Raw genomic sequence first — 26,270 nt, forward strand, 5'->3', positions numbered from 1 at the left:
ATACTGGTTTCTACCTCTCATTTGATTTTTAGCTCCAGGGGATTTTCTTTTCTCTCTTGAGAGCTCAGCTGTGCTCTCAAGTTGGTAATATTTTGTTCAGCAGTTGTAGTAATTTGGTATCAGAAGGTTTTTCAGAGAATATTGACTCCAATGTGTTACCAGAAATAGACTGTTTCTGACACATCATTTGATAGATCATAGATGTTGGGATAGGGACCTATTCCTGGTTCTTTTAGAACTGGTTCCCTGGGACAAAGGTTGTCATCTCTCAGGCGGGGCTATGTATGTGACCCTTGCTCTTCGAAGGAAGAAGCATGGGTGTCTGTAGCACTTCTGTCTTGTCTGCCAAGGAGGTAGAGTCTCGGGAAGAGGTGGAATTTTCATCTGTGTGTCAAGTGCTAACACCAAGGTCAAGTGAGATCAAGTCTGAAAACTGACAGGATTTCACAATCTGGAGACCTTTGCCAGAACATTCTCCAAGGAATGGAGGGGAAGAAGCCTATTGTGTTTTTTTAATCTCTGGGAGGATTGTCCTTAGTTCAGGCAATTCCTGTTTTTCTCAGAGAGAATGACTTCTTGTTTATCAGTATGTGGCTGTTTATTTTATAGTCTCTCATTTTAATTCTCTCTGGGTTCCAAACCTGCCTTAGATAGTTTATTTCTGTTTGTTATAAAAACTGGACTCAGCCATAGAGTGTCAGACCTGTCTAGTGTGTACTTGTTCTGAAAACTTTCCTTTATATTTCTTCAAATGAGGTAATCAGGATACAGAACTGAAGAGGTAAGAGCTGAGCTGAAATATTAAAGTAAGAGAAAGAAAATATGAATGAGGTTTTGCCATTTTTTGGATGAAGTTTCTGTTATGTGGAGTTTTCTAAAATAATTACAAAAAATTTCAAACATACTAGAAAGAGTAGTTCATCAGCCTTCATTTTTTACCAAAATCAAGAAGTTTTTCACTTTTGCCTTATTCATTCATATTTTATATCTTTCCTTTAATGAAATATTTTCAAGAAATCTCTGATGTCGTTTATTCTACATACACATACATATACATATGCAATATGTAAATTGTCATACAGAGTCACGGTGCCATTATCATACCTGATACAGACTTGACAATTCTGTTGAATCATCTACTGTATTGAGAATATTAATGAGATCCCTTTTTAAAAGTTCTTTGAACATTCTGAGATTGTTTCTCCTTTGTTGTCTTTGCGCTTGTCATTCCCTCTGCCCAGAAGGCCATACGCTGAGACCTTCACATGGATTTTTTGTCATTCAGATCTTGGCTTGGAATTAACTTTTCACTCGAGGCTTTTTCTAATCGCTAGAGGTATAGTTGTGTCCTCTTTCCCCATCTCATTTGTTACTACCTCATCATTCTGTTTCGCTGCCTTGTGTCTGTTTACTTGTTTATTGTCTTCTCCATGCCCTAGATTATAAGTACTAGGAGAGGAGAGACCTTGTCGGTCATGCATTTATTGTTCTGTGCTCAGGGCCTGACAAGGTCCCTAGGATATATTAAGTTGGGGCAAACATAACTGGGGTTTCAGACTGTGACTTTTAAATCACTTTCAAAAACATCTTTAATAATAAGAACCGTTGCAATCAACATATTTTTGCCAACAAGAAATAAGTGTGTTTATTCCTATAGCATAAAAATCTGTGCTTTGGGATTTAACAAACTCTTGGAAAGCGTTTTCTGTCTCCTGCTGGTTGTGGAAGTGGTTTCCCTGCAAAAGTTGTCGAGATGCTGAAAGTGGTTGGCAAGAGGTCAAGTGAATATGGCCGATGAGGCAAAACTTCGTAGGCCAATTTGCTCAACTTTTGAAGCGTTGACTGTGTGACGTGTGGTTGGGCGTTGTTGTGGAGAAGAATTGGGCCCTTCCTGTTGACCAATGCTGCCTGCAGAGATTGCAGTTTTTGGTGCATCTCATCACTTGCTGAGCATACATCTCAGATGTAATGGTTTTGGTGGGATTCAGAAAACTGCAGTGGATCAGACTGGCAGCAGACCACCAAACAGTGACCATGAACCTTTTTTTGGTGCAAGTTTGGCTTTGAGAAGTGCTTTGGAACTGCTTCTTGATTCAGTCACTGAGCTGGTCATCACTGGTTGTTGTATAAAATCCACTTTTCGTTGCACGTCACAATCTGATTGAGAAGTGATTCATTGTTGTTGCATAGAATAAGAGAAGATGACACTTCAAAACAATGATTTTTTTGATTTTTGGTCAGCTCATGAGGTACCCACTCACTGAGCTTTTTCACCTTCCAATTTGTTTCAAATGCTGAATAACCGAAGAAATGGTCAATGTTGAGTTCTTCATCAATTTGTCCTCTAGTTCTAAGAGGAACAGCTTCGATGATCCTCTTAATTGGGTTGTCAACCTCCAGTGGCTGGCCACTGTGCTCCTCATTTTCAAGGCTCTTGTCTCCTTTGTAGAACTTCTTGAACCAACCACCACTGCACTGTAGGTTCATTAGCAGTTCCAGAGCCAAATGTGTTGTTGTTGAGAGTTGTCTCTGCTGCTTTACGGCCCATTTTGAACTCAAATAAGAAAATCACTTGAATTTGCTTTTTGTCTAACATCATTTCCCTGAAAAAGTGAAAGTGAAAGTTGTTCAGTTGGGTCTGACTCTGCAACCCCATGGACTATATACTATAATCCACGGAATTCTCCAGACTAGAATACTGGAGTGGGTAGCTGTTCTCTTCTCCAGGGGATCTTCCCAACCCAGGGATCGAACCCAGATCTCCTGCATTGTAGGTGGATTCTTTACCGGCTGAGCCACAAGGGAAGCCCTAGTCTAAAATAAATATAAAATAAACATCAAATAATAAATCATTAGCAAAAAAACATAAAATGAGAAATGCGCATTAAAATGATGCAGAACATAATCACATTTATTTAAGGATGTATTTCAATATCAAACGGCAAAGTTCAACAATGCAAAATCGCAGTTACTTTTGCACCAACCTAATAGTAATAAAGTACATATTTAGCAACAGGTCAGCTATTAAGGAGATTCCAAAATTTTCTTAGTATTTTATAACCATTATCTCTTCCTACAACTGATTCTCATTCCAGAGCTTTTCTTTTCTCAAGAGCTTTAACCAACAGCTGTGTTTGCAAAAAGTGCTGGGTTGTTGTCCCTTTCAGGACATTCAATCTTTTAAATCCTCCAAATATTTTGTAAAATGTAAGTGAGTAAAGTCACTTCTGACCTGTTGAGAGGCAGTGTTTTTATTGACATAACTCTCATTTGAGATCACTTTATTAGAGCCTGCAGCTAATAAATCTCTTGGCCCACGTGAAACAGGATGGAATGATTTTCCAGAACACATATCCTTTAACTGATTATTTGAGCTTCTTTTATTAAGTATATCATTTGTATAACGTTAGGGAGTGCTTTTCAATTGATATATTCTTAGCTGTTGGCAATGTTCTTTAGCATGATAAAATTATAACTCAATAAACAAATATGGTTTTATAATTAAAAACTTGGATTATTTTTGAAGCTGTGTAATTTTAGACCAACAGAAAAGATGCGAGAATAGCACAAAATATTACTCTCTACTCTTCACCAGATTCCTCAGCATTAATATCTTACTGCATTTAGTTTAATAGCCCTTCCCACTTGCCCTTTGTTTGGAGCTATTTGAGAGTAACTTGCAGATAGTCAAAACATAGCCTTTTTCTTTTGTGACCATTATGCAAGGATCAAAATCAGGAAATTAACATTGATATAATGCCATTAGCTAGTTTATAGATCGTATTCACACGTCTTCAAGTTTCCCAATTCTGGATCACAAGTTCTAAAGAGTTGTCATGTGTCTTTAGTTTCCTTTAACTTGGGAATTTTTCCTTTAATGAATTTAACATTTTTGAAGGTTACAGGCCAGTTATTTTGTAGCAGGTCCCTCAGTTTGGGTTTAATTGATGTTTCACAAGCAACATGTTTTTCTTAATGTGTCATATCAGGAGGCATATGATATTGATTTGTCCCATTACAAGTGTTTACTTTGATCACTTGGTTAAAAGTGATCTTCCAGATTTCTCCACCATCAACATATGCTTTTCCTCCTTGTTTTCAATAAGTATCTTTGAGACTATTTTCAGACTATTTAATATCCTATTATTCCTGAAATTTTCACCCACTAGTTTTAACATCCATTGATGAATATTAATTAATTATGATGATTATTACCAATGGTAATTTTCCAATTCCATCATTTTTTTCTACATTTACTATTTGAGGTTCTTAGGTAAGGAGAGCTTCCCCCATTTTATTTATTTACATATTTGTCTTTATCTCAGTATGAACTCATGGATTCTCATTTTATTTAATGGGTTATATATAATCTGTTATCATGTAAAATTTTTGATACTTAAAAGTTGTCATAATTTTGGCCAGTAGGAGACTTTTTAACTGCCTCCTGTGAACTTTTGACATGTCCCCCTCATTTTTTGAGTCTTTCCTTACTTTCTGGAACAACAAGACATTCTCGGCCAGGGCTTGGCAAACTTTTTCTGTAAGTAGCCAGATAGTAAATATTTTTGGCTTAGTGGGCCATACGGTCTCTGTTGAAATTACTTGACTCCACCCTCACAACAGGAAAGCAGCCATAGACAATTTATAAATGAATGAGCATGGCTGTGTTCCAATAAAACTTTATTTACAAAGACAGGTGGCTGATTGGATTTGGCCTGTGGGCTGTAGTTTGCCAACTCCTTTTCTAGGCTCACTTTGTTCTTTCCCTTCTGCAGTCTACGAGTTGGCCCTTTTTCTAAGGAGCCTTGATTCCTTTCAACAGTGAATCATATTTAAACACTGAGACATGGACCCCAGATATGCTCATTGCTATTGGAATATCACTGATTCCTGGCCCTCTTAGAAGACAGTTAGGTAATATATGAATATATACATACATACTTGTATACATTTGTGTGTGTGTATGCAATACAGACATATATATTTGTATATTATAAACCACTGAATTACAGTGATAGTTCCAATTACATCTCTGTACTGTGGAGTTTATTCTAGCCTTTCTACTTTTTATGTTTCTTTCTCCAACATTGAAACCTCGCTCTTATTATCTACAATAGTACCAATAAGTAAACAAATATTTAGTTATTTGTTCAAGCCTAGACTACACAGAGGAGAAGGCAATGGCACCCCACTCCAGTACTCTTGTCTGGAAAATCCCATGGATGGAGGAGCCTGGTAGGCTGCAGTCCATGGGGTCACTAAGAGTTGGACACGACTGAGCGACTTCCCTTTCACTCCTCATTTTCCTGCATTGGAGAAGGAAGTGGCAACCCACTCCAGTGTTCTTGCCTGGAGAATCCCAGGGACGGGGGAGCCTGGTGGGCTGCCATCTATGGGGTTGCACAGAGTCGGACATGACTGAAGCAACTTAGCAGCGGCAGCAGACTACACAGAAAGTAGAGTTGCTAACTCATATCTCTGTGAAAAACTAATCTGTGATTAGAATTTAATTCTCATTTACCCTTCTTTTTTGTCTTCAGCCTTAGGGCTTAGTTAAATAATATGCTTAAAAGTTACTTGGGTTAGTTTTGTCCCTCAGTTCCTTTATTATGTTGTTTATTTTTCATTTTAAATATAGTAAGGATCACTTGTTTTTATTTGTACTGCATTTTAGTTATTTCCCCCATTCTTATTTTATTTTATGTTGCCTTTTTTTTTGAGTATGTGAAACATGAGTATGATTTCAAAAGTTAGAATATACAAGAAGGCATATGCAGTAAAGTGTTACATCGATTTCTTTTAGTGAGAAAAGAAATTCCAGTTCCTACTTTTCTCCTTTTGACCCTGTTCTCACCTACCCCCTGTAGTTATCTAGTCTCACTAGTTCTAATTTATTATTTTGTGTGTCTTTTTGCACAAATGAGCATATGTTTGTGTGTAATTTTTGTTTTTCCTTCTTTTTTATATATATAAAAGGAAGCATACCGTGCTTATAATTTCTCCTGTAATTAATTCACAAACTCATAAGTTGATGAAAGTAGAACACTTGTGTGTGGAGAAATGAGTGACTTCAGCTGAATCAAGTTACTGCAGGAGTGAGTGGGGTGGGGACTTCATCTGGTTATGGTCAAGTTGACCCAAGAACAGGAAGCAGATTGGATTCACTCAGACTTTCTGCTTTAGGTTAAAAAGACAATAATGATTTTGGTAGCAGGGATCTTCATATCATTCTCTCTCTGGAGACTATTCTAATCTACTCCCTTGTCCTCCAGTCTAGCAGTTGCCCTCTATGCCTAGTGCATTTGTGATCCTGGAACCTCCTCTCTCTGTCATCCTGGGCTTTGTACTTCTTTTGCTGTGTTTCTTCCTTATTGTATCCCATGTCATCCTTTTTCTTAGTTTACTTTGTCATTTTGTGGAACATATCCTTTTTTAGCTTCATAAGAAAAAAAAAAACACATGAATTTTTTTAGATCTATACTTCTGAATGTCTTTTATTCTACTCCCCCATATTTGATTTTTAGTTTGACTGCATATAGAATTCTAGGTTAGAAATAATCTTCCTTAAATTTTTTTTAGTATTTTATTGAGATCTAATTTATGTACATTAAATATTTCTAATACTTAACAGTTTTTTCTGAGGATCCAGTTTTTGCTCTGGTATCCCTTACCTTCAGTCTGAAGAACTTCCTTTGGTATTTCTTGTAGTACAGTTATGCTGGTGATGGATTTCCTTGGTTCCCCTTTATCTGAAAATTGTCTTTATTTTGTGTTCATTCTGAAGAATATTTTTAATGGATGTAGAATTCAGGTTCGATAGTTTTTTCTTTCAGCTCTTTAAAAATGTTGTCCTGTTGTCTTCTGGCTATCATGAAAGAAGATGATGTGTGCTATGTCACTTCAGTTGTGTCCGACTCTGTGCGACCATATGGACTATAGTCTGCCAGGTTCCTCTGTTCATGGGATTTCCCAGGCAAGAAATACTGGAGTGGGTTGCCATTTCCTTCTCCAGGGGATTTTCCCAACTCAGGGATTGAACCCAAGTCTCTTAGGTCTCCTGCATTGGCAGGCTGATTCTTTACCTGTAGTGTCACCTGAGAAGCCCCTAGAAGATGGTAAGAAGATGTTTTAGAAGTGCTGACAGTGTTCCGCTGTCTTCTGGATGGCTTGAAAGAAGACAGTAAGAGAGGATAAGAGGAAATTCCCTGGTGGTCCAGTGGTTGGGACAATAAGCACTCACTGCTGAGGGCCTGGGTTCAATCCTTGGTCTCAGAAATCAGATCACAACAGATCAGATCAGTCGCTCAGTCGTGTCCGACTCTGCGACCCCATGAATCGCAGCACACCAGGCCTCCCTGTCCATCACCGACTCCCGGAGTTCACTCAGACTCACGTCCATCGAGTCAGTGATGCCATCCAGCCATCTCATCCTCTGTCGTCCCCTTCTCCTCCTGCCCCCAATCCCTCCCAGCATCAGAGTCTTTTCCAATGAGTCAACTCTTCGCATGAGGTGGCCAAAGTACTGGAGTTTCAGCTTTAGCATCATTCCTTCCAAAGAAATCCCAGGGCTGATCTCCTTCAGAATGGACTGGTTGGATCTCCTTGCAGTCCAAGGGACTCTCAAGAGTCTTCTCCAACACCACAGTTCAAAAGCATCAATTCTTTGGTGCTCAGGTCTCAGAAATAGGATCCCACAAACTGTGTGTCATGGCCAAAAGAAAAAAAAAAAAGAAATCTGCTGCCGTTTGAATGTATTCCCTTCTGTGTAGTGTACCATTTTCCTTTGCTTGTTTTAGATTTTGTCCGTATCTTTGGTTTTTAGCAGTTTGATTATGATGAGTCTATATGTAGTTTTCTTTGAAGTTTTCCTTTTTGGAGTTCATTGAGCTTCTGAAAGAGATGGGAAAGAGATGGGAATACCAGACCACCTGATCTGCCTCTTGAGAAATCTGTATGCAGGTCAGGAAGCAACTGGACATGGAACAACAGGCTAGTTCCAAATAGGGAAAGGAATATATCAAGGCTGTATATTGTCACCCTGCTTATTTAATTTATATGCAGAGTACATCATGAGAAACGCTGGGCTGGAAGAAGCACAAGCTGGAATCAAGATTGCCAGGAGAAATATCAATAACCTCAGATACACAGATGACACCACCCTTATGGCAGAAAGTGAAGAAGAACTAAAGAGCCTCTTGATGAAAGTGAAAGAGGAGAGTGAAAAAGTTGGCTTAAAGCTCAACATTCAGAAAACGAAGATCATGGCATCTGGTCCCATCACTTCATGGCAAATAAATGGGGAGACAGTGGAAACAGTGTCAGACTTTATTTTTTTGGGCTCCAAAATCACTGCCAATGGTGGCTGCAGCCATGAAATTAAAAGACGCTTTCTCCTTGGAAGGAAAGTTATGACCAACCTAGACAGCATACTGAAAAGCAGAGACATTACTTTGCCAACAAAGGTCTGTCTAGTCAAGGCTATGGTTTTTCCAGTGGTCATGTATGGATGTGAGAGTTGGACTATAAAGAAAGCTGAGTGCTGAAGAATTGATGCTTTTGAACTGTGGTGTTGGAGAAGACTCTTGAGAGTCCCTTGGACTGCAAGGAGATCCAACCAGTCCATCCTAAAGGTGATCAGTCTTGGGTGTTCATTGGAAGGACTGATGTTGAAGCTGAAACTCCAATACTTTGGCCACCTGATGTGAAGAGCTGGCTCATTTGAAAAGACCCTGACCTAGATAGCATATTGAAAAGCAGAGACATTACTTTGCCAACAAAGGTCTGTCTAGTCAAGGCTATGGTTTTTCCAGTGGTCATGTATGGATGTGAGAGTTGGACTGTGAAGAAAGCTGAGCACTGAAGAATTGATGCTTTTGAACTGTGGTGTTGGAGAAGACTCTTGAGAGTCCCTTGGACTGCAAGGAGATCCAACCAGTCCATTCTGAAGGAGATCAGCCCTGGGATTTCTTTGGAAGGAATGATGCTAAAGCTGAAACTCCAGTACTTTGGCCACCTCATGCGAAGAGTTGACTCATTGGAAAAGACTCTGATGCTGGGAGGGATTGGGGGCAGGAGGAGAAGGGGACGACAGAGGATGAGATGGCTGGATGGCATCACTGACTCGATGGACGTGAGTCTGAGTGAACTTCGGGAGTTGGTGATGTACAGGGAGGCCTGGCGTTCTGCGATTTATGGGGTTGTGAAGAGTCGGACACGACTGAGTGACTGAACTGAACTGAACTGATGCTGGGAAAGATTGGGGGCAGGAGGAGAAGGGGACGACAGAGGATGAGATGGTTGGATGGCATCACCAACTCGATGGACATGAGTTTGGGTAAACTCCGGGAGTTGGTGATGGACAGGGAGGCCTGGCGTGCTGTGGTCCATGGGGTTGCAAAGAGTCAGACATGACTGAGCGACTAAACTGAACTGAGCTTCTTGTATCTATATATTTATGTCTTTTACACCAAATCTGGGATGTTTTGGTCAACATTTATTCTACTTTTTTGGACTCATTCTCTATCTTTTGAAACTCCCAAGTACCTACATGTTTGATCTTTTGACATTATCCCTTAAGTCCATAAGACTCTGTTCATCTCTTTGTTCAATTTTTTTCCTCTATTTTTCAGATTGTATAATATGTATTAGTAAATTTAAGCTCATTGATTTTTTAATTATTATCTCTGTTTTGCTATTAAGATTATCCACTGAATTTTTAGTTTCAGCTATTGTATTTTTCTGTTTTAAAATTTCCATTTTTAAAGTAAATTTTATTTCTCTGTTGAGATTTTTCTATCATTTTATTCATTCACATGTCTTTTCCTTTATCTCAGAGAGCATAGTATTCATGGCTGGCTTAAAGTCCTTGTCTTTAATTCTAACCTCTGTGTCATTTGGAGATTGGCATGTATTAATTTTTTTCAGTTTAGAATAGGTCAGATTTTCTGGGCTCCTTATATGCTTTTTGATGTGGTTACCATGGGCTTCATCTATGATGGCCTGTAACTATACCTACATGTTTTAAACTGATAGTCATATTAGTTCAGACACATTCTAAAAGATCTTCTATTTTTACTCCTCTCCCCCATATTTCATGTTTTTAATGTTTTATTTTACATTTTAATGTTTATCCTTTGCTGTTTATTATAGTTATGCATGCGTGCTAAGTCGCTTCAGTGATGTCTAACTCTTTGCAACCCTATGGACTGTAGCCCTCCCGGCTCCTCTGTCCATGATTCTCCAGGCAAGAATACTGGAGTGGGTTGCCGTGTCTTCCTCCAGGGGATCTTCCCAACCCAGGGATTGAACCCATGACTCTTACACCTCCTCCATTGGCAGGTGAGTTCTTTACTACTGGCACCATCTGGGAAGCTCTATTATAGTTGCTTTAAAATATTTTTATAAATATTTTAAGCTCTAAGTTATAGTTGCTTTAAAATATTTTTGTCTTTTAATCTTCATAACACTTAATTTAAGTGGTTGATATCAGCCCTTACAATTAGTTTGCCTTTCCTAGTGGGATTTTCCTTTTCCTGTAAATTGTTACTTCTTGTTATAGCCTTTTCTTTTTTACTTAGAAAAGACCCTTTAATATTTATTTTAGGGTAGGTTTAGTATTGGTGAACTCTTTTAGTTTTTAATTGTCTTGAAGTTCTTTATCTCTCCTTCAATTTTATATGATAATCTTGCTGGGTAGAGTATCCTAGGTTCCAGGTTTTTCCCTTTCAGCACTTTGAATGTATCAGGTCATTCCCTTTTGGCCTTGCAAAGTTTCTGCAGAAAAATCAGCAGATAGCCTTATAGGGATTCCCTTGTACATGACTCTTTTTCTCTTGCTTCCTTTAGGATTCTCTCTTTATCTTAAGTCTTGCTGTTTTAATTATGACACAGCTTGGTATGAGTCTACTTAGGTTCAACTTGTTTGGGTCCTTCCATGCTTTCTGTACCTTCTTCAGGTTTGGAAAGTTTTCAGCTGTAATTTCATCAAGTACGTTTTTGATCCTGTTCTCTCTCTTTTCTTTTTCTGGGACCTGTATAATGTGAATATTGGTATTGGTGTGCTTGGTGTTATTTCAGAGATCTCTTAAACTGTTCTCATTTCTTAAAGTTTTTTTTTTTTTGCTGGTCTTGTTGGGTGATTTCCATTATTCTGTCTTCCAGATCACCTGTACATTCTTTTGTTTCACTGAGTCTGCTACTCATTCCTTATAGTGTGGTTTTCCTTTCAGTTATTGTATTCTTTATTTCTCACTATTTCTTTTTTATATTTTCTAGTTCCTTTAAAAAAAAGTCACTGTTTGTCTACTCTTTTCCCTAATTCAGCTAGTATTTTTATTTACTAATGCTTTGAATTCTTTAGCTGGTAAATGGTTTATTTCTGTTTCATTATTTATTTATTTATTTTTAGGTGTGTTCACTTGCTCTTTTAGTTGAGAGCATTTCCTCTGTATTTTTATTTTGCTTAACTTTTTCTGTCTCTATGCATTTAGGTGAAATGGCTACCTATTGAGATTTTAAAATGTGACAGCGTTCCTGTACAGTCTCTGTTTACTAAGTGCCTTCAGTGGGAGAGCTGGATTTGTTGTTAACAGGAGTCAACACCTTTCCCTGGGGTGTTGTCACCTTGGTAGGAGGTGGAGCTGGGTGGAGCCAGCTGTAAGGGCTTTCCCCTCTGTTCAGTGACCATTACTTCCTTATTGGGGGTGGAGTTGGATCTCAAGTTGATGAAGCAGAAGTCCTGGAGGTTCTGATCCAAGTGGCTCTGCTCCCTTTAAGTGTGTGTCTCTCCTCTCCCAGCACTGGCTCCCTTGCCCCAGAGGGGGTCATTGCTGGAGCAAGAAGGGCCTGTGTGGTCTCTGAACTCATGACAGGGCACAGGCTGTGGTGAGCTGGCTGCCGTCACAGATCAGAACTATCCCCATGTGCTGCCCATGTAAATGCCAGCAATGGCTGCCTTTGCCTTGCTGAGGGACACCACCCTGATGTTACAGAGTCACCTCTGTGTCACACAGCCAAACCCTCTTCCCACTTGTGGTAGCCTTCGCCCCTGTGTAGAGCTGCAAGGTGAAGACGTGAGCCTCTGGTATTGACTTAGCTCAGGCTTAGGCACGTGCCAGCGCAGTTGTGGGAAACTCGGCAGCCACTGGAGCAGCCTTCAGTCTGCCTTCTCCACCCTGCTTAGGACGCAAGCCAGCACTTGTGCACCCCTTGTGAGTGGGATCCAGGTGTCCTGCAGCTCTCCTCTTAGTCCAGATAGCTGTCCAACCAGCCAAGGAACCCTGTCTTCCCTGGCTTGGACCCCAGGACTGGGGCACCCTATATGGCTCGAAACACTCACTCCCCAGGGTGAATATCTGCCTGTCTATTCTCCCTTTTCCTCTGAATCCCCTCCCAGTGGCACAAGTCCTGACCTGATTGCTTCTCTTACCTTCCTACTCAAATCTGTGTGGATCTTTTTTATAGCCTCGGTTGTAAAGGAGTCTTTCTGCCAGTTTCCAGTGAGAATTGTTCCTCATGTAGATGTATCCTTGATGCGTTTGTCAGGGGGAGGTGGGTTCCATATCTTCCTCCTTTGCCATCTTGACTGATTCCCTCCCCACTTGCCCCTATTTGGTTTTAAGCTTTTCCAGCTTTGATGCCAAGCATGGGCTCTTCTGACTTATTTGTTTTCATCAGGAATTCACATGGTGTGATATTGAGAAAATCTTTAGTAAAGAATTATTTTGCCGAAAGTTTAACTTTCATTTTAGATTCAAAGTATTTGTTAACAAAAGAAACCATTTGTTGTACAAAAACATTTTCAATTTTTTTATAGATTTTTGAGTTAATTTCAATATATGGGCATTAAAAGAAAAGAAATAGAAGCAATAGAGAGAAGTAATAGTGTGTACATTACCAAATTGGGACAGCAACCTACATCTAGACTTGAACAGTGCTGGGAATTTCCACGTTAACAGCAACCTGGAGTTTCAGTTGGGAAGGGGTCCTAGGAGGTGTGTCCACTCCATGGGCGAGACTTCAGATTGCAGCTTTGAGGGCTTTTGCTTATAATTCCAGGCCACAGAGTGGTATCATCATCAGTTTGCACTGTACATAAAAATACAGCTCTGCTTTTCTTTAGCTTTTATAATGCTGTTTCACCTTGTGAGTCAGAAGATTTTGTTAGACCCCAGAGGGTTAGCCAGGCCCCCAGGGGCTTAAGCAATTCCAAGACCCATTCCCTTTCTTATCTTGGACTTGCTGGCAACAATTGATGTGTTTGCAAGTAGGCACATAGTCCAGGCAAGGTCCAGGCAAGTTCAGAAGTTGGTCAGAGGCCTGCTGCCCTACTTCTCAAGTCTGAACAAGACTACCTCTTCCTAACAAAGATGAGACCTGGAAGATAGATGCATTAGGGTTTTAAAGAAACAAAACTGCTAGGACATGGATATTGGAGGATGTTTATTATGAGGATTGGCTCATGGAGTTATGAAGGCTGAGAAGGCCCATGATCTGCTCTCTGCAAGCTAGAGACCTAGGAAAGCAGGTGGGGTAATTCAGCCTGAGATGAAGGACTGAGAACCAGCGGGGCTGAAGGCAAGAGAAAACCAGGATCCCAGCTCAAGTAATCAGACTGGAAGGGTCAAATTCTTCCTTTCTCTGCCTTTTCATTTCACTCAGGCGCTCAACTTAGTATGATCCCTCCCCCTCATTTGGGAGGGTGAACTGGTTTACTGAGTCCACCAATTCGAATGCTAATTTCATCCGGAAACACTTTCACAGATGGACTCGGAAATAATGTTTAGCCAAATTTCTGGGCACCCTAGGATCCAGTGAAGTTGACAGATAAAATTAACCATTACAGTAGGTTAGATTAAAGAGTTGCATTGAAGAACCCTGACGAGTTTTGGAAATGCTGTGCATTCAATATATTTTGTGTTTTTAGGTGAAACATGGATTAAAAAAAAAGAGATTAGTGGTTGAGAGACCTGTTAAACTGTTGTCATCTTTAGGCTTAGGCTACAACCTGAATTCACACAGTGCTAATCAAGTTGAAAAGGAAGGAATCTGTTTAGGATACATTTTGAAGACTGAATAGACAAAATTTGGTAATAGAATATTCTTAATGGAGAGAAAGAAATTAGATGACTACTGTTTGCTGCCTAGAGATGATAATGATGTCATTAATCTGGATGCAGTAGAAGGCTGAAAATCTGGTTTGAAGACAATAATAACTTGAATTAGAAACATGTTGCATTCAAAGTGCTTGCCAATATTCAGCAGGAAGTTGGAAAGTTCAAGAACTGTAGAGAGAGGGGTTGGAGATGTAGATTTAAAACTTTTTAACAGAGAAGTGAGATGAGACTTAATAGAATGTTGTAAATGGTAGAAACTGAAGAGGTACAAGAAAGAAGAGGAGTCAACAACAAAATCTGAGAACTGCGGAGAGAGTTAGAAGAGCGAAGAGACTGCTGTGTCCTGGATGTCAGTGGAGAAGAATGTGTAGTTCAAGGGGCTGATCAGTGGCCCCGTTCTAGGCAGGGCCTGGAAGAGGAGTGAGACTGTACCATTGTTTTAGTGATGAGGATTTTCCTCCCTCAGAATTATGAAAGCCTTATTTCATTGTAGAGGTGAAGACAGAAGTCATATTCCAAGGGGGATTACAGAGTATGTCATGGGGAAATGGAGCTTATGAGTCTTGACCATATTTTCAAATTTTGGCGGAGATGAGAGTGAGAGAAATGGAATGGTAGCTGGTAGCTTGAAGTGTGCAGAATGAGAGCAGGGCCAGTCTCTTAATTTGAATGTATTCTGTTGGGGAGGCTGCTGTGAGAGAAAAATGAGTATGACAGAGTTCTAGAGTAGATAGATAAAAATTGGGTGAAGAACACACATTAAGGAGGATGGGTTTTAAATCTGTAGGGATATTTCTTCCTCTCATACAGGATGAGAGGATAGGATAGATGAAATCATAAGACAGCTTTTGTCAGCAAGAAAGAAGAGTGAGTCCGTATAGGTGCGAATTGGGAATTGAAGATATTGACTATGAATGAGAGAGTTAAGTGTTAGGTCGATACTTCCACTTCCAGTTATAGCATAGAAAATAATTTGAAACCGATCTTTCTTCTGAGAACTAGAAAAGCTCACTACCACCCTCCCTTCCTCAACAAAGGAAAAAAAAACCAACAACACTGAAAGGTATTTGAAAGGTCATAAATGAACATCTAGGAGAGAATAAAAGCTTATGTTTTGGATTGTTTGCCTCCTACAGATGGGTACTAATTTTTTTGGAGGGATCAACTGAAAGACTTAGAAGCTGAGAATCTGAGTAGTGCATATGATAATCCCTTAAGGCCAGAGTGATAAGGATTAAAATTTAGGCCCTGCTCATGTGGGAAGTGTCTGTCTACATTGCGGGAGACCTGGGTTCAATCCCTGGGTCGGGAAGATCCCCTGGAGAAGGAAATGGCAATCCACTCCAGTACTATTGCCTGGAAAATCCCATGGACAGAGGAGCCTGGTTGGCTACAGTTCACGGGGTCGCAAAGAGTTGGACACGACGGAGAGACTTCACTTTCACTTTCTTTCACGTGGGAATCTGCCTGCAATGCAGGGAGACCCAGGTTCAGTCCTGGGTTGGGAAGATCCCCTGGAGAAGGGAATGGCAACCCACTCCAGTATTCTTGCCTGGAGAATCCCATGGACAGAGGAGCCTGGAGGGTTACAGTCTATGGGGTTGTAAAGAGTTGGACGTGACTAAAGTGACTTAGCACAACAGAAGATTAGATAGAGCTGGAGAGAGAATTAATGAATTGGAGAATTACTGAAGTGATTGAGGGAGACATCAAGACATTGAGAAGGTCAAAAGTGTGTGATTGGAGTCCCAGATGAGGGGTTGAGAGAGAAGGGGACAGAAATGATACCGAAGGAGATTTATTTGCTGGAAGCTTTCTATTGGGTTGACTGAAAAGTTCATTTGGGTTTTTCCATAACTTCAGCCAACCCTGCATAACTGTTGAAACTTACCAAGCAGTAGATTCTCAAAACCTTACTAACACCAAGCAGAATAAAAGTAAGTTCATACCTTGGTTTATTGTAGTAAACCTATAGATAACCAAAGACAAAAAAAAAAAATAAAAAAATTCAAAAGGCACCAGAGATGGGGAGAAGGAATAGAGTATATTTTCAAAGAACCAACAAGTAGACTAATGGCTAACTTTTCAACAGACACAGTGGAAGCCAGAATGCAATGGAATGGCTGACAATCTGGAATTTTAAAACCTGCAATAATGTCCTATAAAAATAAAGATGAAATACAGATAATTCAGAATTTAGTTTTTGAGTTGCACTAGCCACTCTTTAAAATGCTCGCAAGATGTATGTGGCTAGAGGCTACTGTATTGGGCAGCACAAATAATGAAAATTTACATCATTTCAGGAAGGATAGCTGACTGCTGTTGGTATTAAAAATATCATGAGGATATTTTAACATGCATCACCACACCCACCCACCCCCCACAGAAAAAAGGAACCTTTAAGTGAAATTGACAAATGCCTAAAAAATGCAAATTAACAAAACTGATCTAAAAAGAAATTTAAAAATTGAAACTATTTAAATGTTAAATTTTTGGGATGTCTTTGTCTGCTTGTAGTATCAGGGGGAATACTGTCTCCATAAAATTAATTGGGGAAATATTTCCCCTATTTTTAGAAGAATTGGAAAAGGATTGGTATTATGTTTTCTTTCACTGTGAAGGTTCCTGGACTTTTTTAATTGGAAGATTTGAAATCACCAGTTTAATTTCTTTATTTTTTACATGTCCATTTAAAATTTCTGTTTCTTAAGTCAGCTTCAGTAATTTGTGTTTTTCTAGGAATATATGCATTTCACCTAAGTTGTCTAGTTAGCATACATTTGCTCACTGAGTCCCTTATAATTGTTTTCATTTCTATAAAGTTAGTAGACCTGTCCCTTCTTTCATTCCTGTTTTGTGGTCACCCTATGGAGGTGGAACGGACCCCTTCCCAATTAGTAGGGTCCCTGTATTGATTGCACTCCATACATCAAGAAAGTTTGAGAGAAAATTTACTACTTACCCAGGAGACTCCTGGGCAAAGCAGGTTGGGTATAAGCATGTCTGGCCTGGCTTGAGCCAGGTGGAAAGAGTGAGATACGCCTTTATAGTGGTTAGGGGACTGGAGATTCAAAGGTCCATGTGCAGGCTGGGCATTTATGAAATTTGAATTTACCCCTTGTGCCAAAAAAGGTGAGGATCAATGGATTTTCTTACCAACCTGTCCAGGATGGGTCAAAGGGGAAGAGGGAGATGAGGCTTAAGATGAGTTAGTGGTCATACATGAAAAAAATGGAGCCATATTCTTTATTACAAATCCTGAATTTGAGTTAATTTTCTTTCATTTTTGTTTTTTTTCTTCAGATTGGCTAATCTTGATTGATCTGTTTTTCCATGTCTACCTATTATTTCTTCTGTTAGCTCAAATCTGCTCTTGAACTCTTCAAGTGAAATTTTCATTTCAGTTATTCTGTCTTTCAACTTGGAATTTACATTTAGTTCTTTTTAAAAAATAATTTATATCTTTATGGATATTTTTGTTTGATAAATCATTGTCATCATGCTTTCCTTTAAAGACAGCTTCTTTTAGTTCTTTGAGCATATTTATAATAGCTGCTTTGAAGTCTTTGTTGACTGAATCTAAAAATCTAGACTCACTTAGAGATAATTTTTATTGAAACTATCCCCTGCCCCAGTGTATGGATCACACTTTCCTGTTTTGTTTTTTTTTTTTCTTTTTTGCATATCTTATAATTTTTTGTTGAAATCTGGACGTTTTTGATAATATATTCTTCATTCTGATTCCTTTTCCTTCGGAGTTGAAGGTGGATGCTCTTTTGTTTAGTGGCTTGCATGGACTAATTCTGTAGAGTCTGTTTTTTCCTGTAGTATGTAGCCACGCATGTGTCTGTTCAGTTCTTTCTTTCTTGTTTTTTTTAAGCATGACTGTCTGGTAGTTGCCTTGGAGTCAGCATGTCTTAGCAGTCAGCTTATGATTAGTTAGAAGTTATGTTTTAACTCCTTGCAACAATGAGGCCCCCATCCTGTGTCAGTGGTCCTGACCAGACTTGGGAAATGTATTCAAAATTGAGGCATTATATGGCTCTGCCCTGGCTTTTGCTTTCTGTATTTGCAGGGCTCACATTCATCCAGGGATGAGCACTCTAGGGCCCACTCATTTCTCTCCTGCATGTTTACAGTCTTTCCTGCACATAGGAGGAAAAAGTAGATTCTTAACAAGGCACCCATTGGTTGTCTTGTTGCCTGATTCTCCCTGTTAAATTTTTGGTTGGTCTACTGGTCTGGTACTTGCCCTAACTAGTATTGCAATCTCAGACTAGCTGTGATATTGGCCTTCCCTGTTTTTTTGCACCTTGAATCACTATTGTTTTTGAAAATGCCCATGGACATGGAATTCTTCTTGTTCTGCTCTAAACAAATTTAGTTCCTATGGCCATGGGCTTGCTGCCTTAGTAGGACTTCCACGTCAAGGAACTGGGAGTAGGTGTAGGATGGTGGGAGCTCCAGCCTAAACCACCACACAGTCTCACTGTTGTTACTGAGATTCAGTAGATTTTCTTGAATAAACACTTCTCAATTTGTTGTAGCCTTTGGTTAGCATCTAGACCCTTAAAATGGTTGGTTTTGATGATTTTGTCCATATTTATTGTTGGGGGTATATAATATTTGTCAGACTCTTCATTCAGCCATCCTGGGAGATTCTTCTCCCTGCCTTCTCTGTGTTTCTCTGACTAATTTTTAAACATTTATGTTTTATTTAAATCTTAGTTCAGAATATGTTATGAAGTAGGGATTTATTGGCTATTTAAAAAAAAATAATATTAAGTAGTGTTTTAACATTACTTAACTATTTTAGTGAAAGTGAAAGTCTCTCAGCTGTGTCCCGACTTGTTGCGGGTCACATGGACTATATAGTCTACGGAATTCTCCAGGGCAGAATACTAGAGTGGGTAGCCTTTCCCTTCTCCAGGGGATCTTCCCAACCCAGGGATCAAACCCAGGTCTCCCGCGTTGCAGGCAGATTCTTTACCAGCTGAGCCACCAGGGAAGCCCAAGAATACTGGAGTGGGTAGCCTATCCCTTCTCCATTGGATCTTCCTGACCCAGGAATTGAACTGGGGTCTCCTGCATTGCAGGTGGATTCTTTACCAGCTAAGCTACCAGGGAAGGCCTTAATTATTTTATGTGTTTCCTAATTATTTGTAATGTTAATTTTCTATTTTTAAATGTGATACTTATTATAATCCTATTCTCTTTTTTTCTTTATTCCTTGAATTATATCCTCTTCATGTGTTTTTATGATCTCTCGCTTTCCATTGGCTCCATCTTAGCTTCTGAATAGGCTCAACCTTTCTTTCTTTAAACCTCTCATGACTTTATCTCCTTGAGTTTCTTTCCTTCACTACCCAGATTCATAACTTTCTTCTGTTCTTGCTACTCATAAGGCTGATGGAGACACAGGGCTAAGGCAGGTGAGATACCTAGGGCACAAACACTTCAGGAGGCACTTCCTCTCGGAGTCCTGCAAGCGTGGAGTTGGCACTTGTGTGACTTTGCCTTTATAAATATTGTATCCTACATACCTTGCTTGCCTCTCCCTAGTCCTGGTCCTGCTACTCATATTTCTCTCTGGTATATATTCATTTTAACGTGGTTTTTGTCCCAGATAGTCTTCATTTATTCAAAATTTTGAGCACTTACTCTGTACTAATATTGGGTCTCAAGCCATCACTTCTTTCACCCAAATGCTTTCTTCATTTTCACTTTCTCAAGTCTAGTGCTTTTGCTTCCTCATTCCTACTTTTTTGTACCACGTAGCACTCTTGCCCAGTACTTCGTGTTCATCCTCATCCCAGCCCAACTTTTCAGAATGTGTAGCTATTTCCGTGGCAAAACACCCTCTCTAGGAGCTGGTGGGCGGTTGGGCAGTGTATTGGTGGCACGTGTTCTGGAAGCTGGTGAGGATCAGAGAGTAACCTGTGCTTCCAGTGTGCTTGTGCTTTCAGGATAGGAGCATGCAGGTCTTCTGCAGGGGTAATGGGCTTCACGGTCATATCACTGGGAAGGGAAGAGTGCTTGTTTGTCCACCTGCTGCTCAGCGTCTTATATTCTCGGAATCTTTCCATCTCCTTTCAGTACTTTGAAACCCAAAAGCAGACTTTGACTCTCGGCTCTGCTCAGCTGGTCTGGCTTATTCTTGCCAATGGGCTTTCCTGGTTTTTCCCATTCTTTGCTGACTTGTTTTTAGCATGGTTTCCCTGAATGACCCTGCTTTGCTTGGTGTTCTCACTGCTTGTTCATGAAAACAAAACTCGTCCAGTCATTTAAGGAATGATTATTGGGCACCTGTTCTATCCTGGATACTATGGGAGCCAGTGGGGTTTACAGTAATGAACCCAACCAAACATTTCATATCTTCCTGAGCTAGAGAGAAAAGTTAGGTGCATATCACACCAACTGAGATATTTGCTGTGGAAAAAAAGTTACAAAGGCAGCTTGCCTGTGGACTCTTGAGTTGAGATCTCTGTACCTCCATCTCACTGGACTGGCAGTACCTCCCTTGAATTTTGACCTCTTGCCTACATCTAGACTTGATAGGAAGTACCCCATTTTCGATTCTAGCTCTTGTTTTTGAATTGTCTTTCTTCTGCTTGCAGCTTGCTCCAACCCCTCGCCCCACCCTAAGGCTCCCATTTGTTTTCGTACCCAGTAGTTGGTGCAAACCCTGGTCATGAACCTGTCTTCCTTTGAAAGTGATTTTTCTCTTGTTTTCTTATCATCAGACTATACTGGTTTTTTCCCACTATATCTTTACTAGCTTCTTTTACATAGCTTTTACTATGTTTTCTACTTCTTCTTCCTCTTTGCATTTCCTAAAAGTTGCCCTAACCCAGATTTTGTCCTAGGCCCTCTTCTGTATCAGCTTACCCTTTTGGGGCAGTCTCTTCCATTCTAGAAAACTTTGGCATACCGTCTTTGTGCAAATGGCAGGCTAATTTATCTCTCTAAGTGATGCTCCAGTTTTCAAGTTTTTGAGGTAGAAGTGTGTAGTTCCATGTGTAGAGTATAAATAGAGGTATGTAGTGCCACGTAGAGGGATATAATACTTCACATCGTTTATATCTCCCAGTCTCCTTACTTGAAATCTCACCCAACTGCCACCTCCTTGCTCTCTTTCAGATACGCCTGGTTGCCAAGTGGTGCCAGGCTGGCCTGTGTAAGGCCACGTCCTCAGTCTCTTTGTTTCCATGTCTGCGGCTGCAGCTCTAGTTCAGGCCTTCCTTTCCTCTTACCAGTCTGTTCTGGTTCTTTCCTAAGGTGCAGCTGCTGCCAGTCTCTCTCGACTCCAGATGACTCTCAGTGCTCTGCCAGGTTAATCTTTCCTGAAACACAACTTGGATCTGTTGTTCTTCTCTTCTGTTCATTCACGCTTCAGAAACTTCCCTACTGCCTTTGAAAATGAGGCTGGTTTTCTAGACCTTCCAACTTGTTTTGTTTTCCTTGCCACTGCCTCCCTTCATATAGGCTGGACTCTGTCCAAATGGAATTAACGTTGCAAGAAGCTCCCTGTGTTTTTCTGTTTGCGTGTCTGTATTTTTCCCCCGCTTTTGCAGCAGCATGCATTTCTCACATTCTCAGCTCTTAAAATCTTTCCTGAAACTCTCTCGGATTTCTGGACCTGGAGGTACTCTTCTTCCATCATACATACATATACCCATACTTTAAAAAAATAAAGTGCTTATCACTCCCCACCTGTATTACTTGTTATTTTAATATGATTTTTAAGTCTCCTTAACTTTTGTATCCCTCCTTGTGCCTAGCATAGTGCCTTGTGGAAACAGTTGTTGAATGAATCAGTGGGTGAGCACATTTCTGAATAAAGCCAGTGGGACAGCCTGGACTCTGGAAGGTGCCATTCCCTCTGCCTTGGTGCTTGTCTCAGACCATCTGTTTCTCTCCCTTCTTGAAACTTTTCGACTTTATCTCTGATTCTCTTCATGTATCTGAGTGGTACATGTACACTGAGTGGTTTGTTACTCTTGGTCTCTGTTGCTTCTTTCCTGAGTTAGTATTAATTTCGACTTAAAGAAGAATGACATCATTTTGGTGAAGGATGTGTGTGGGAAATTTAGCAGAAATGGAAGCTAGTGTTCAGAATGACATCTTGATCCATTTTATTGGAAAGCAGGCTGCCCACCCGGATTTTGGAAATTTGCAAGTATAGGCTTGAAGCCTGGGCCAGTGGCCAGCAGAGAGTAGATGGAGATGTCGTGATGACATGTTCAGTATCCAGGTGGAAGGTTGGGGTTGGGGGTGCTGGCTGCAGGGCCCCACATTCCAGTCTGCTGAGCCAGGCAGCTGCTTGTATTCCTTAGGAGTAGCCACCTGAGCTTCTGATCAGAGGACTGGTTTGAAGTGATGGCAGGTAAGAGAAGGGAAGTAGATGTCTAACTACAATATTTCATTTTTTTTTTTTGAAAGCTAGTGAATCATCCATGCATAGTTTTGGACATCTGGTTGTGGCAGTAAGTTAGGTTATGTTGCTGAACTCTAAAAAATTGATTTATTTGATTTCACAGAAGAACATCGTTTGTCTAAGGTTAAATTTAGTAAATACTGCATCTCTTGAGCCCTAGTTTAGTACTTATTTCATGATAGCCTTCAGATTCTAGATCTTTATACCATCTTCAAAACCATATTCCCTCCTGCTCTTGTGCATTTTACTAGCTGAACAGAACCTCAGAATTCCTTAATTTTCACCCCATTACCCTATTTGTGGAGGTTTTTAGTAGAAGTGGTCCAAACAAGCAGGCTGTGATACCCATGAGGTTGAACGCTTTGAAAAGCAGCTCAGGACAGATGGTGTGCTTGACTAACTGCCGACCAGAAACTGACACCGGGATCCAGGGGGGGATACCACGTTGCCTTTGCCATCCAAGTCCTACATTTCCTAGAGCACAGAGGAGGCTTCAGGTTAACTTTTTCAGTCACCTGTCTCTTTTTGGTTTCAGCTAGTGACACTTGAGCTGCTCAAGGTGGGAAGAATTCAGAGCAGTGGAGGCCCTGCGGAATCTGGAGAGAAGAGGTGACCTTGGAACCAGTAATGAGCCATCCTGACTACCGGGTGAACCTCCGGCCCCTGGGGACCCCCAGAGGTAGCAAACGGAAAATGGAGTCTACTCTAGCAACTGGAAATAAAACTGGAATGGAGGCACAGGGCAGGTCTTAGGACTAAAGAGGGACTGTAATTCTTTTGGTGATCTCTTAAATATTCTCCTGTAGGTTATTTACTTTAGAATTGTGTGGTTTCTTGTTGTCTTAATATATTGTTATATTGAGTACAGCTGTTTAATTTCCTCTAGAAAAGTGATGATCTTTTAGTAATTCCTATTTTTAAAAGTTTGTGTCTATAAACAGCAAAGCATACTGAGCCCATTACTTGTTTTCTGTTCCATGTATATTGTGGTGCTGATTTAAAATTCAGGTCTCGTGTGTGTACATTTTATTCATGTTTTCTTACCCAGTTTTCCTTTTTATGACTATTTTAAATCATTATCAGGGGATTTTATTCTTTTTTTGGTCTTTAATTTTTTTTTTTTTAAAGGTAATATCCCCAGTTTTAAAAATACAGAGATGTTTGAAGAAAAAGTTGATTGCTGCCTCATGTTTCTAGGTGTGTCCTCTTTGGTTGGCCCACATGGTGTTGGTGCTTCGCCAGGTGACAAAAAGTCAAAGAGCAAGACCACACGAGGGAAGAAAAAGAGCATATTTGAAACCTACATGTCCAAGGAGGATGTTTCAGAAGGCCTGAAGAGAGGAACACTTATCCAGGTGCTTAAAATATACTAGAAGGCTATTCCTTGAATATATGGAATCAGAAGTAATCAATTATTCATGAAACTGTTTATTTTTCTGTGCTGTGTGCATGAAAGAAATGATGCCATCACAGGCTCAGGGCTTTCCACTTCTTGGACCTCCAGAGTAACTAGAGGTGAGAAGTGTCACAAGGCCATCACAGAGTGCTCTGAGATTTGAGAGGAGGGAGCCATGACTTCCTGTAAGGGTTGTCTAGGAGTGTTTTATTGGAAGGGGTATATTAGAGCCAGGCCGTGGACTGGTGCAGTTAAGTGAAGAGAAGGCGCTTCTCTTGGGGACCAGTGTGAGCTCCTGAGAGAGAGTGGGATATAGGGTGTGGCTGTAAGACACATTGTAGGTCAGTTTGCCTGGAGCACATGGATGCTGACTGCAGAGAATAAGGTCGAAGAGGAAACAGTAAACAGCAGCAGACAGTATTTGTTGAGAGCTTTATAGTTTGCTAAATATTTTTACAAGCTAGTTCAGCAGTTTGGCTCGGCAAACGCTGGAGTATGCACTGTGAGCCAGGAGCCGTTGTATAGGAGCACACCACATAGGTGCTTCCGAGATGAAGGTGGGTGAGGCTGCCTTTCTGTACATTGAGCCTGTGGCCCCGTCGTGGAGCAGACATTTTTGTGGACAGATGATTTGAAGATAAAGGGTAAGTGCTCAGATAACAGTATGACCAGGGTGTATGGGAGAATGTTTGGGGAAACTGGGAAGCTGTAGCAGGTGACCCCTGCGGTGAATAGTGAAGGATGACTGTATTAAATGAGTGACGTGTGTGTGGGAGGGAAATAAAGAGAGGGCGTGACTCTAATGAAGACGGGAACTGTGAAACAGTATGGAGCGGGACAGCTCAGGTCTTTTTAAGTGTGAAATCTGAGGCAGGTAGTCGGTAATGAGATGAACAGGCAGGCGAGGCCACATATCCTTTGAATTGAGTCTGTTTTATATAATTCTTAGGTTAGTATACAAACATTGCCATGTGTTACTTGGCTCACTTGAAGATGTTGACTGTGTTCCACTTCTCTCATTCTGAGTGTCCGGCTTCTCTATTTGTATTTGGGGCTGGAGATCCAGCCAATTAACAGATCCTCTCATCTTCTTTTCCTTTTTTATCACCATTTGTATTTACCTGTGGTCCAGTACATACACTTAATATAGACTTTGAATGAAAAATTATTTTTAACAAATTAGTTGCTCTTTATGATTTCAGAGGTACCATTGGTGTTTTTTTTTTTTTTTTTTTTAAGCATCCCTTGGTTTCTTTGATAAAGCCTCTCAGGAAAGTTAAAGCTTTAGCTGGACATTTGTTCATTCATTAATCCATTTATTTGCTGTTTATCGTTCAGCACACACACTGCACTCCATTCCTCTGCAAGTGTCTTGGCCCTCGTCTTGTTCCATGTATGAGGACCTGTTGTGCTTTTCCAAGTCTTATCTCCTGCCCTTCTCTTCCAGGCACGCTCTGCTCCATTCACTCTGATCTTCGAAACGTCCCCAATAAAAACTCTGCTCTTTGATTGCCCTGTGACTCTCTGTACACGCTGTTCCTGATGCTGGGAATGCTCTCTCCCACTATCTTGATGTAATCATGCTTGACCTTACCTAAATGTTACCCCCTCTGTGAAGCTTTACTTAAGTCTCCAACAAGAATTGGTCATTACCACTTTTCCTGAAGCCAACCTTTTTGTTTACCCTTTATTCTAAACTTATTATCATTTCTTGGCATTTGAGTTTCCTCAAACAGATTGTTCACTTCCCTGTGGTTAGGGTCATGTCTTATTCCCACAGATTGGCCCAATGACTGGCATTTGATCAATGCTTAATACATTTATATCGAATGAATATTTATTTACTGACTGAATAAAGGATCAAGGTACAGTCTTGGAAGAAGAGTGAGCGGACCCTCAGTTGTTATGACTTGGAGGAAAAAAATCATTTATAAAATCCATAGAGATAGGCTGAGGGAAATATTCTGCAATGGTATTATTTTTGCTCCCTCGTATTAATTTGTGCTTTTGAAACAACTCTTTGCTAATATTAAAACAAAAAGCTGATCAATATAACAACTCTGGTTCCCAGGAGTTTGTAAGTGATTCCTCCTGGCCTGTGACATCATAGGACTCTGCAGCCAGAGTATCCCCTCCACAGATGAGAGCAGTTGTTCTCTGCAGATGGGAAGGGAATGGGTTCCAGATATGAGGTCACCTTGTAAAATATACAACACTGTAAATAAGGGTTTCATAGGCAGAGAAACAGTCCATCTGTGCAGGCCCTGATGGGTAAGGTAAAAAGCTAGTCAAGGAAAGATACTTGAATGCTGTGGCCTTCAAA

The 26,270-nt window shown here is 40.3% G+C and overlaps 1 protein-coding gene across 13 annotated transcripts in view; it reads left to right on the forward strand.

Annotated features, from left to right (window-relative positions):
* Positions 1-26,270, forward strand: part of DIS3L2 (DIS3 like 3'-5' exoribonuclease 2) — a 392,221-nt gene that overhangs the window by 62,710 nt on the left and 303,241 nt on the right. For 11 of the 13 annotated variants that reach the window (XR_008712208.1, XR_008712209.1, XM_055573741.1 and 8 more), the window contains exons 2-3: positions 23,087-23,230; positions 23,749-23,906. Coding sequence is in view for 11 of the 13 variants with exons in the window: in XM_055573741.1 (XP_055429716.1) it covers positions 23,179-23,230; positions 23,749-23,906 (210 nt within the window). In the remaining 2 variants the exon portion in view is untranslated. Of the gene's footprint in view, positions 1-3,636; positions 4,915-10,211; positions 10,339-23,086; positions 23,231-23,748; positions 23,907-26,270 lie in introns of those variants that run through there. The other 2 variants (XM_055573739.1, XM_055573742.1) reach the window with 2 other exon arrangements.

This window comes from Bubalus kerabau, chromosome 3 (genome assembly GCF_029407905.1).
Source record: "Bubalus kerabau isolate K-KA32 ecotype Philippines breed swamp buffalo chromosome 3, PCC_UOA_SB_1v2, whole genome shotgun sequence".
NCBI classification, from domain to species: Eukaryota; Metazoa; Chordata; class Mammalia; order Artiodactyla; family Bovidae; genus Bubalus; species Bubalus kerabau.